Source organism: Lolium rigidum, chromosome 6, assembly GCF_022539505.1.
Source record: "Lolium rigidum isolate FL_2022 chromosome 6, APGP_CSIRO_Lrig_0.1, whole genome shotgun sequence".
Lineage (NCBI taxonomy): Eukaryota > Viridiplantae > Streptophyta > Magnoliopsida > Poales > Poaceae > Lolium > Lolium rigidum.
The window spans coordinates 144,876,714-144,888,703 of NC_061513.1; the positions used below are offsets into that span (position 1 = coordinate 144,876,714).

General features: G+C 42.9%; 2 protein-coding genes across 6 annotated transcripts; both read left to right on the forward strand.

Moving 5' to 3' along the window:
• Positions 1-30: 30 nt before the first annotated feature.
• LOC124668598 (probable E3 ubiquitin-protein ligase ZFP1) lies at positions 31-7,664 on the forward strand. 5 transcript variants are annotated; one of them, XM_047205707.1, is made up of 6 exons: positions 31-235; positions 4,065-4,975; positions 5,274-5,605; positions 6,593-6,739; positions 6,821-6,985; positions 7,211-7,664. In XM_047205707.1, exons 2-6 carry the CDS (start codon positions 4,147-4,149, stop codon positions 7,355-7,357), a joined length of 1,620 nt encoding a protein of 539 aa, XP_047061663.1. In that variant the 5' UTR covers positions 31-235; positions 4,065-4,146; the 3' UTR covers positions 7,358-7,664. The 5 variants fall into 5 exon arrangements, with proteins under 5 accessions (XP_047061663.1, XP_047061665.1, XP_047061667.1 ...); XM_047205709.1 differs by having other exon boundaries at positions 6,635-6,739; XM_047205711.1 differs by having other exon boundaries at positions 6,641-6,739.
• Positions 7,665-8,500: 836 nt separating this feature from the next.
• Positions 8,501-9,904, forward strand: LOC124668599 (ras-related protein RABA1f-like). Its single transcript, XM_047205712.1, has 2 exons — positions 8,501-8,825; positions 9,305-9,904. Exons 1-2 carry the CDS (start codon positions 8,602-8,604, stop codon positions 9,735-9,737), a joined length of 657 nt encoding a protein of 218 aa, XP_047061668.1. The 5' UTR covers positions 8,501-8,601; the 3' UTR covers positions 9,738-9,904.
• The last annotated feature ends 2,086 nt before the right edge of the window (positions 9,905-11,990 follow it).

The window sequence follows — 11,990 nt, forward strand, 5'->3', positions numbered from 1 at the left end:
TCTAAAAAAGCTTCTTTGTGCTTATAAATACGCTACCCTCCCTCCCTCCGCCAGTTCCTCCGCCCGATCCCCTTCCTCTCCCCACCCGACGATCGCCCCCGCTCGTCCCACCGCGGTGGGCGATCGCTCCTCTCCTCCGCGCGCGCGATTCCTGAGGCGAGGCGAACCACACCAGATTCCGCCCGCCGGCCGGCTCACCTCCCCGCTTCGCCGATCGGATCGCGTGCTCCATGAGGTGACCATCTGCCAAATTCCCTCTCCGCGATTTATTCGCGCTGGACTGCGTTGGGTTGTCCGGACGGCTGCGCCTCCATGCGTGGAAGCTAGGACAAAGGAATTGGATTCCTTGGGCGACTGCGATTTCTTTAGGAACGGCGGAGTAGGCAGCTATAATGATTTATGAATGGCACAGCTCGCAAATTTTGTTTGTAATTTGGTGGTAGAGCGAGCACAAGACTGCATGCCCATTCAGTTTGTTTTGCTCCGTATCGTTGATGATTTTCGCGTCTAAGGTTAGTAGCGACTATAATTTAGAAACTATTGGATTTGTCTAATCTGCTCAGCTTTACCTGCTCGTGCATTTGGTTTTGGGGGAAGGGGTGGTGGTTGGTGGGCGTTGAGATGCGCTTATGTTGTGTGTTTAGGTGGCACTACGATGCTTCTCCTATTCTTAATGTGCAATTTCCTCTCCATATTTTAAAATGGGACAGCATGTGCATGCGGTTAATGCAGAGAATTCTGCTCAGAAATGTGGGAATCTTGATTTCGTTGATAGGCACGAATATCTTACCGGGGCACTTTTGTGTGGTTGGGTCATTAATGGGGTTTGGGATGTTGCACCTGCAAACTTTTTGCGAGGTTGGTAGTTGTTTGGTTGGGCGTTTGGAATTCTGGTTACTTTTTTGGCTAGTGTGGAAGTTGTGTTAGTTGCAATGACCCTCTCTGGATTTAAGGAGTTGATTTTGTAAACATGTAGGATAATATATGATTTTGTGTTCTGCTCTGGTAGTCTGCTTGAGCTGGTAATATAGCCCCAGGTACGATAGCAGGTGTTGGACAGTTGAAGAATACTTTTAGAAAAATGAGTTTTCTTGTTAATTTGTGATTAGTATTCTGGTTGTTGTTTTATGATGTGATGTTAGTTGCTCGTAGGTGTTTTCTTAATGCCAATTGCATTATTTGCCATTACCATGATACATTCAGTTTTTGGTGGTGCGACCCAGACGGCCAGGCATGAGTTAGTTCTCCAGCATATGGCATTCTGGGGTTTCCTTGGGCACGAAATAGTAATTAATCTGACTGATGGATTTTCAGTATATTCAAATAGATGAATGATATTATCTTCCTTTTTGGTCCATTACATTCTCTTCTGTATATCCAGCTTCAAGAATTATGCATTGTATGAGAATTGCTCCCTTTTACATTGCTAACGCCAGTTTGAACTGTTGGTGCATCCCGATACTGTGTTTTCTTCATTATTTCAGCTTCATCGCTCCGATAGTTTTAAAATTTTGAATTCAGAAATTAATACCTTTAGTAATTGTTGTTTCATTTAAACTTCTGAAACAACCATTTTTAGATACATTTTTGGTGATATCATATTTATGTTGAGAGTAATTGAGTGTTGTGCATAGTTTTTCTAAGTCAAATAAATATGTAGTAATTATAAAAAAGAATAGTTCCGTGGAATCTGCTCTCTTGCATGAAGCAGTTTGCAGGGCATGAAATTGTCTTGTACTCCCTCCGTTCCCATGCTTATGGCGTAAAACGAAATTCAGTTTTTCGTCAAAGAAACAAGGCGCGAACAACGTTTGGTGCTGTTTTGGAGCTGTTCGTACAAAATTGCCCTCCTTTATTCGTGTCGCAGTTGAACCAAATCCTGCTCTTTTCCTTTGTCTTCCACATGCAGCGCCGCTTTTTCCCTCGATAGACAGTTACGCGTGCATATTTCTCTTCTTGATGTGGTCCTGCAGTTAATGCGTCCAATAGGTTAGCCGTGCATGCATGTTTAATTGGTTGTGCATGTTTCAACATCTCACGCGGGAATTGATGTCAGAGAAAGGAAGGGCGTAGGAAGCGGGGGCGAGGCTCTTCCACTCGGGAATTGATGTCAGAGAAAGGAAGGGCATAGGAAGCGAGGGCGAGGCTCTTCCACTATGCACCTGCTAATTAGGGGTAAAACGGACCACACGTATTGAACCACACTCTCTAATCGATGCGCTAAGAAGTATACGCCCTAAGCATCAGAACGGAGGGAGTATTGTAGCAATGATAGGATGTCTGTGGGATTAAGTGCTGAATTGTGCTGGTTAACCTGCGGTAAGGAATTAAACCACATAGCCGAACTGGTGATGGGTGGGAGGTTGTATGATTTTCTGTCATAACTTTTTCTTCTAATTTTGTATTCTTTCATAAAAATACAATTGTAAAAATATAATGTCTTACTATTTTTAAAATATGAAGTTTGAGATAGAATATGGGAGTATCTTGATCGATCTGTTATTATCCCTTGAGAAGTACAAAGAACAGCAATCATTTTCCACCCAAAACTTTAGGGATTCTTTGGCAGAGATGTGAATGCTGATGCATACATTGTCACCGCATGTAAGAGACATATGCAGGCTGTTCACTTTTTTTTTATATGGTCATAGCTCATCTGCTGTTTTCGTTCATTAGAAATATCATAGACCATTATGGCTGTCAATAGATGGAAACACCTATGCCTATATAGTCATTGGATCTTGCCTTTGTCTTATTTTTCCTTAAAAGTTCATACTTATACTACATAATATGTCATGTGTATTTCTTGTTAGTGTCAAACTTACAGATGAAATTAAAAAAGACTTCCGTTTGATCATTTGTGTTAGGAACTACATGGTTAAAATAATTTTTACCCATTCTTTCGAAGTGGCCATCTTCTGTCTCACGCCCTTCCTTGTTTTACCTATAGACGACATCCACCGACCTTTGTTTGGAAGTAAATGGTTAAGCGAGAAAAGTTACTTTCTTTAATGTAGATCATGAAGAATTTTTTTTGGGAGATTTTCCTTTGGTAAATCTCCTTAGTAATGGCATATTGCTTCATTCAGAAGGAGTATGAGTGAGCATGTCAAATGGGAGTGCCAAGGGCAAAAGAATTATCCTTTTTAGACCTACTGGCCTGCCAACGATATGGGCATTTATGCCCTTGAATTGGTAAGCCCTTTGTGGAAGTATCAGCCTCTCGGGAAATGGCCTTGCAATTACTCGAAGTGGGAAGTAGCCACTTATGCTACATTAGTCCATGTCTAGCTTTCACCCTCATTGAAGCAGAATTTTGTTCTCCATGACGACAACTGTGCATGTATGTTTATTGACAGGTCATTTCTTTCTCATTGTGTGCGAATAACATATTTGGCATTTAATAATGCTCTTGAGTTAAATGATTTCACAGCTCTAATGGATTTGATCACAGAATCCAGTCTTTTAGCTTTCCTGATATATTTTTTCAGCCAGTATTATGTAGACTGACTGGAAAACTACTCTATGAATGGTTAGATAAAAAATCAGATGAAAAATTAAACAACTGTGAATAATTGGGGTATGTATGAATATGCATTATGCCATGCTAGGTTACTTCAGTAGGATACAGTCTGCACAGTTCATTGTGATGGGTTGCTGTAAGCAATAAATAATGATCTGGTGCAATTGTATGATAAATTATATTGCAATGCTACTTCAAACACATATTTCCTACATGAGAGAAGTCGAAATGACTTAATCTTGTGCTGTTGGCCTATAAGCCAAAACTTTAGGGATGCCATGGTCAAGACTAATTACCTTGCTTACTTATCTTCACTCCATGCTTGTGTGCAACATCTTCTGTAATGAACTTCGCTAATCATTCAAAATAATCTTCTTTAGTTTATCTGTAACATTTCTTTTATGTTACCACACAAGTTTGAGAATATGCAACTTCTACTATGTAATTTCCAAGCTTCTCATATTTGACATTGTGACCTAATAAATGTGCACTATAAAACTTTTTTTTTTTCATTCTAACATGGTTTCTAATTTGTTTTCAGGAAGAGGTGACGATAAAGCATAGTTGTTGACTTAGCTTGCAGTGGTTCTTTCTTGAAGCTAAGCCAAATATTAATTGGCGTTATGGCATATCGAATGGTATGTGCTCCACAAGTCATTGATCTCGAATCTGAGCGAGGGCATCCTCATGTTCATTCTGAAAATTTAATTCGCAATGGAAGTGATTTGTCCGACCAAAGTGGTCAACATGCTGTCAGAGTTGTAGGAAATGCTGCGAACGTTGGTCTCCCTGATATGCAGGGTTACTACAATATGAGCATGAATCATCCACATCAACCTGTTCATAATTCTCCCCCGAATTTAGGTGTTGATTCAGGTCTTGTCCTCCCATCAAGTATGTACAACCCCTGCATGTCAACATCTATGAACAGATATGTCTCTCATGCTCATAGCTTTGGATTGCCTTTAAACCAAGCTGTCTCAGGAAGTATGGGTGAGAGTACCAGAAATGAAAATGTTGGCGGAAGCGAAACTGCTAGAGGATTCATCAAAAGGAAAAATGTTGCAGCTGCTGGAAGTTGTCATTTTGTTAATGGATTTGCAAGCTCAAGTTCATCCTCTCATGCATCTCAGAATCCTACACATAGGCCATGGGATCCTTCTTTTGAATCAAATGTTTTCCATAATGTCACACAATTCAACCCATCGGAGTACCAAAGTCGCAGCACTTGGCCATCCGTGGAGGGATCTTCCATTACTGGAACCAGTGGGTTCAACTCAATGGCTGCTCACCCAGAATCAGCACAGCATGGTAATTATACATTTCATCAATCAAGTCACCCAAGTCAGTGCTTTCAACCTGCCACCAATGCATGGGTTTCCCAGTCTGCAAATGGTATTGCTGAAGGAGTACCACATTGGGCATACATCAATACAATAACTAATGTTCCAGGTATGTGAGCAACTAATGGAACAGAACTCACTTTCCTAGTGATAACGAAGACAGATTCAGAAAAAGTTATACTTTATAGGGATACAAGTCCTTGTTCAATGCATCTTTTAGTTTGTGCATTGATGGCTAAACTAGTAGTTTAGCTTTATATGTTAAGAGTTTCAGAAGGCTAGGAAAATGGTCCCACCTACAAAATGAAATGTGGATACACAGCACAGATGTACAATTGGTAACATTTTCCTTTCAGCAGTCAGATTTGCCCATTCAGGGACAATAACTGGTATCATTTTGCTTCCAGCAGGCAGATTTGCACATCCAGGGGCCACAGAAATAGTGAATGGAGGCTTTCATGAATATCAGAATGGCCCTTCAACCATTTCCCAAGGGGCTTTACCTTATTTTCATCAACACGCTGTGCATAGCATGCAAGCTCATAATCCGCTGGATCATACACGAATGCAAATCCCGTACCAACAATGCCACAATAATGGCGTGTTACATAGTGGGATAAATCATTCTGGAAACCGGCTCCACTTGGGTCCAAGAACACCAGTTCTCTTCTCTAATTCTGAGCTGTCTTTTGGGCCTCCACAACATCCATTCCTGGTGAATCCAGTTAATCATAGGAATGTAAGAATTCTGCCAACTCTGTTTAGTCTGTAATTCACTTTATGCCTACCATTTGGTCCATTTCTGGTATTCAAATATCAAACAACTTAACTGTTAGGGTTGCCATTTGCTTTGTCTTCTGTAATGTGATATCTCTAGTACGTTCTTTAACTTTGTGGGTAATCTTGGTAACTCTTCTACGAGTTTTGCATATTCTGGACTTGTGCTTTAGTGTGTTTGTACCTTAATGCCTTTGATGTGCCAAGTTATGAAATGTTGCATCTTACAACCTGGAAAATTTTACCGACTTCTAAATGGGTGATGTCCTTCAAAGGATGTTCAGATATAGCTGAAAGCTGCCAGACTTTGAGTTATCTTGTTCTGGAAATGTTATCAAAGTTTTAATATTCTTGGGGATTTCTTATTGAGCTGCTTTAAGCCATATGTTGTTTACTAGATCCGTAAGTTATTTTCTTTGATACTTCTTGTGTTGTATGAATCCTGCAGGCCTACAAGTTTCTCACATTTGAAATAGCCTCATGCTATCTTTTGTTGCTTTTATTTCTGGACAATGGGAGGACAGCTATCTATGCATTTTGACTTCATATTTTTTACCATCCTGCCGCAAATTATTTGTTACTTATGTTACCATGTTTTACATGTACCCTTCTTATGTAATCAATCTCTTCCGTCGACTGTATGTAATAAAAGCTGAACATGTCCTGAATACCTGCATGATCACATATAACCTTAATGGAATTGACTGGTGGGTTCTCTGCTGATTGTTTCAGCAGATGAAGTCTTAATTTGAAATCCATTTGGGCAGTCTTCTTTAGAATGCTGAATATTTAGAATCCCCTGCTCTTTTTATGTTAAGGATGAGATGTGATGTGTAAGGTTCTTGGCTTATCATTTTACTGGGGATAGCGACTTAACTTTAAGTCCAGTTGTCCAACCTGCGTTAGGATGTAGACCTTTTGTAAATCCTCCATTTTTGTTTCTGTTAAGGACGTATATGATGCACATTCATATAACTATTGGTTGGCGCTGCAGCAGCGTGGTACAATGATGGATTTTTCGAGATTGTATGAGGTGTCAAGTGTTGTAGATGAGCATAGCGATATGCGACTAGATATAGACAGCATGACCTATGAGGTATGTAAAGCTCAGTCAACGTCTTTGACTTAACATTGCATAATATGTTTCATCTGATTTAATCTTTTATTTCCATTACAGGAGCTTTTAGCATTAGAAGAGCACATCGGAGACGTCAATACAGGTCTGGCAAAAAGCCACATCGTAGATAAATTGAAGACTAGCTTATATGTGCCAGGAACATCCTGCATGTCTCATCAGTCATCTGAGTCTTCCGCAGAAAATGAGGCGTGCATAATATGCCAGGTCCTTCACTTTCACCGTATAATTTGTTACCTCATCAAGTAAATTTTCAGTTGTTCTAAACTATGCATGCCATCAAATCTATGCTGAATTGTCAAATCGCATGCTTAACGACCTTGATCACTTGAACTTGGCCTGCTCACGGTAGTCTTGTGCCAATGTTGAGAACGCATCGAATCAATTCCAGTTTATAGTTCTGAAGAAGTGTGTTCCCATTGCATCTTGCAGGAAGAGTACAGGGCTGCGGACTGTATTGGAACCCTGGATTGTGGTCACAGATACCATGCGGAGTGCGTAAAACACTGGCTTGCGGTAAAGAACCTATGCCCCATCTGCAAGACAACAGCTCTGTGTGCGGGTAGAAGAAGCGGATAACGAGCAGGAACAAACTTACCAAGTAATTTGCTTCCGACAAAAAAACATTCAACTCAATTTTGTACATAAAGAAGCGGTAGACCATTCTGCTACCTGTAATTTGTTGTTCGCTTATTGTGATTGGGGGAGTAACTCAGCTTCCTGAAACTGTACAGCCATAACATTGATCGTTCTATTCAAATGTAGAAATGTTTAAAGTGACGGTACATGTGTATCTAAAAGGAAGTCTAATAGTGGCCTGTCCAGAAACTGAACTGTACATATATCTATTGGTTATTCCCAAACAAACAGAAACATGTGTTCTTCTGTACTGCTGTACATATTACAAAACCCCTCAGGAGCAGTTGAATGCTGGCTAGTCGTGCTTTGGGTATTCGCCTTCTGTTGATCTGAATTGCGTCGATTGCCCCCGGACAACAATGTTTCTGATATGCTAATCCTGATTAAACAACGTTGCGCTGAACATGAGAGATTATGGTGTTGTCTGCCAGTTTTTCTTCCTGTGGAGTCATGCTGTCATGGTGATACTTCAGTGGCTGCAACGTGCAAATAGAAGACTTCCACTAAAACTATAGTTAATGTGGTTGTAATTTTTTTGTATAGTTATAATGCACCGTGCTTCCCCAAATGTTTCTTGCTGCAAGAATCTTGCTTGAAGGATCAGCGCACCCATCCCAAAGCCTCCATTTTTATTAGAACTCTGCACCCATCCCCAGCAAAACGATGAGACGTGAAGACCAGTCGTGCCAACTGCCCAATGAGCACACGAAAATGAAAGGAGAAGCAAAAGAGAAGTGAAAACACACGAAGCCGGCCAGGTCAAGCCCGACAACAACATGGTTATATTCCCAATTTAATTTTCTATCATTATATCGAGATAAAAAGAGTCGTTGACACATGTATGTATACGGCTGCCCGGTCACGGAGACGGAACCGAGACCTGGACAACGGCTGGATCGTCGTCACCATCATCTGTCGTCCAGTCCAATCCCATCACGAAAGGCCCAGCAACCGCGGCGACCTCTTCTCTTCTCCACGATACTTTCCGCCAAAGCAAACAACCCACAAGAAACGCGCCGCGCCGCACCGCACCGCACCGCGTTGCTTTTGTATCGCTGTTGCTCGAGCGGGGCGGTATTTAGCTCCTCGTACCGGCGCGCGGACGAGATCAAAACCGCCGCGAGCCGAATCAAGCGATCTATTGATCGATCAAGCATCAGGCAGTTGAGGTGTTGAGAAGAGAGATGGCGGTGGCGTACCGGGCGGAGGAGGAGTACGACTACCTGTTCAAGGTGGTGCTGATCGGGGACAGCGGCGTGGGCAAGTCCAACCTGCTCTCGCGCTTCGCCAGGGACGAGTTCAGCCTCGACACCAGGTCCACCATCGGCGTCGAGTTCGCTACCAAGACCGTGCGCGTCGACGGCAAGCTCGTCAAGGCGCAGATCTGGGACACCGCGGGGCAAGAAAGGTACCTGCTTTTGTCTTGCCCGCTACCTGTTTGTGGTATTGCTCCGTCCACTTTTTTTTTCACGGTACTTTGCTCTTGGATTCAGTTCGATTGAGCTTGTTTCATCAGGTATAATTTGCTATGTTTAGTATTTGTTGAATTCAAGACTCGCGATGGATGTATTCTTTTCAAGCTCCTATGCTTGGATTGCCCAGAAGGAGTAATTTCAATATAGCATCAGGCGGCCCTCGTTCAAAACTCAATCTAGCAGTAACTGGGCATCAGGATTTTTCGTTTAAAGGATTGATGCTCATGACAAGTTTAAACACAATGCGCATGCACACGCATCCTTTTGATTGCTTCTTGCCACATTTCTATACTAACAAGTTGTTATTACGTGCTGCTTCTTCCTTGAGAAAATACAAAAACCACTTTACGAAATAGCCTGACTCGGTCTGCCTAACGCGCGCATCGTGCGCCGCATCATCTCCATCTTCCAGGTACCGGGCCATCACCAGCGCGTACTACCGCGGCGCCGTGGGCGCGCTGGTGGTCTACGACGTGACCCGCCACATCACGTTCGAGAACGCGGAGCGGTGGCTGACGGAGCTGCGGGACCACACGGACGCCAACATCGTGGTGATGCTGGTCGGGAACAAGGCGGACCTGCGCCACCTGCGCGCCGTCTCGCCCGAGGAGGCCAGGGCCTTCGCGGAGCGGCACCGCACCTTCTGCATGGAGACGTCGGCCCTGGAGGCGACCAACGTGGAGGGCGCCTTCACGGAGGTGCTCGGCGAGATCTACCGCGTGGTCAGCAAGAAGGCGCTCGACATCGGCGACGACCCTGCCGCGCCGCCCAGGGGCAAGACCATCGACGTCGGCGCCAAGGACGATGTCTCCCCGGTCAACACGGGCGGCTGCTGCTCCGCCTAGTTGCGGCCGGCCGAGGTTGTTGGGTGACACCGTGTGTGCTAGGACAGACAGACATGCATGATTCAGAGGTTTGACGGCGGCACGTTGTTGCACTTGCATTTTGCGATCTGATGATTGTTGGGTCAGACGGTTGGGTTGGTTGATACTATGACTGATTGATACTGCTACATTGAACCGCGTATTGGGAAGACGGTGGACGTCGTGCGTGTGCTGTTGCAAGCAGTTGCAGCCGCGGCCGGCGTATGTCTGTATTCATTCGGCTGTTGGTGCCGCCGCATCAGGTTAGTGCAGTTCAGCTTAAAAATACGCGGGACTGTTAGACCATTACTACTACTCCCTCTCTCCGATCAAAATTAATAATCACAGATTTAGTAAAAATGTTCACTCTGTCTAGATTTATTGCATTCACAACAACTAATTTGGATGAGGTGGGCGATTTGCGTGAGAGGCCGCTACTAGATTTTCCTCTTCTTCCCAATCGCTCCACTGGCCAGGGCAGTAGCCTTGGTCTCCTCTGTGTCTCTGCTTGCTGCGAGGAAGGGGCCTAGTGCTCGTTCGGCCTAGTAGTTAGGGTTAGGTTTTATCTATTATGGTGCGCCATAGTGGGAGTGGACGTTCGAGCTAATAAAACTGCCTCAACTCTGCTCCCACATTGGCGGCGATCTTCTGGGAGGCGTCTCAGAGTTGATGGCAATGTGTGCTGATTGGTCCTTCAGATCGGCAGCTTGGTCTTCTCACTGTTCTTCAGATCTAGCGAGATCAGTTTCTTGGTGTGTCGCTAGCGTTCGTTGCTATCCCGACAACGCTGGCGGCCGAGATAAGGTGATTTTTCTGGAGCGAAGATGTTGGTCTGGAGGTGGTGGATATGTCGTTCTTCCCCGACTTTGTCGATGGGAGGTGACATATCTTGGTCCAAGAAAGCACGGGGACGTCCCAAGGTCGACATGACACATCAACATGTGCCTCGCTGATTGCAGTAGCCTGTTCATCGACTGATAAAGCCTCATTGGCGATGGTGCTTGTTTCGATCTTGCAATGGTGGAGCCTCGACATCTCTTCTTGTGTCCGTCTAGGTGGCGATGGAGTTGGGTGGTGGCCGCTTGCTACGGTGGTTGCAGGAAATCCTAAAGATCGTTTTGTATTTCTCAATCATTTAAGATTTTATCTGCAAATTCATGGTAATGATTTTTATTTTTATTTGTTTTTAGTTTTTACATGTGTTGCTTCATGTAACTTGATTTTCGATCAATCAAGCATGTGGTTGCTCAGAAAAATTTTGGATGAGGTGGTATCAATTTTCGTTCACCAGAGGCTAGAAGCCCTCACTGATACGGTAAGGAAGGAAGGATATGAACTCGCAATAAAAAGGAAGGAACGATATGCACAATTTGAGAACAGGATTATGAGTTACGGGGATGTAGAACTACGGGGCGGATGCAAAGATGCCAAACAAACGAAATATCGCCGTGCTAAGTGTGAAAAAAGATTACTCCTATATTACTAGGCTGTTGCATGCCTTTGTGCTTGAGTGACATGGCCTATGGGCTTCGGCATATAACTGAATGTGTTACGATCTGGCAAACTGATAGATCAACACAACTTGTCCCGTCATTCATAAAAGAAAAGGTCCAGCCCAAATGAAGGTATTGCTTCTTCGATGGCAATAGGGGAGCTCCACCTAGAGAAAATCAAAATGGGCCAGCCAATAATGTGGCCCAATAACACCTATTTATCTTGTTTCCTTAAACAATAATTTATTTTTTTGAAATAAGAAATAGTGTCAAACGTAATTTTCACATAATCAATTTACTAATAGAAACTTTTAAGTTAGACAAATTTTTTAGTATGTATTTTCAGATTTTTTGGTGCACTTTCCGATATTTGTTCATCTGTATTCAACTATTCATGCTTGTGGTTACAAATGTTCACCTACGATAAAAAAAATATGCAAATATTTAGAACTATTTATATTGATATTTATTTACCCTCATGTTTTTGAAAAGTAAAGTGCTCGTGACTTATAGTACCAATGTCCACGTGTTACATTAGAAACGATCATGGCTTCTAAAAAGTATATTCATTTATTTGCCATAGAAGTAGGAAAAGCATTAATGAATAAATAAAAATTGAGGACACAAATAATAGATAAAAAAGTAAATAATAAAAGTAAAATAGGAAAATAAAATAGAAAAGAAAGAAAAACAGACAAACAATGAAAAACGAGTTAGACGTTACCGGGCCACCTAACTTGCA

Coding starts and splice junctions, on each gene's coding strand:
- LOC124668599 (XM_047205712.1), top strand. CDS start 8,602: ATGGCGGTGGCGTACCGGGCGGAGGAGGAGTACGACTACCTGTTCAAG. Junction 8,826..9,304: donor GACACCGCGGGGCAAGAAAG/GTACCTGCTTTT, acceptor TCCATCTTCCAG/GTACCGGGCCATCACCAGCG.
- LOC124668598 (XM_047205707.1), top strand. CDS start 4,147: ATGGCATATCGAATGGTATGTGCTCCACAAGTCATTGATCTCGAATCT. Junction 5,606..6,592: donor ATCCAGTTAATCATAGGAAT/GTAAGAATTCTG, acceptor GTTTCTGTTAAG/GACGTATATGATGCACATTC. Junction 6,986..7,210: donor AGGCGTGCATAATATGCCAG/GTCCTTCACTTT, acceptor TGCATCTTGCAG/GAAGAGTACAGGGCTGCGGA.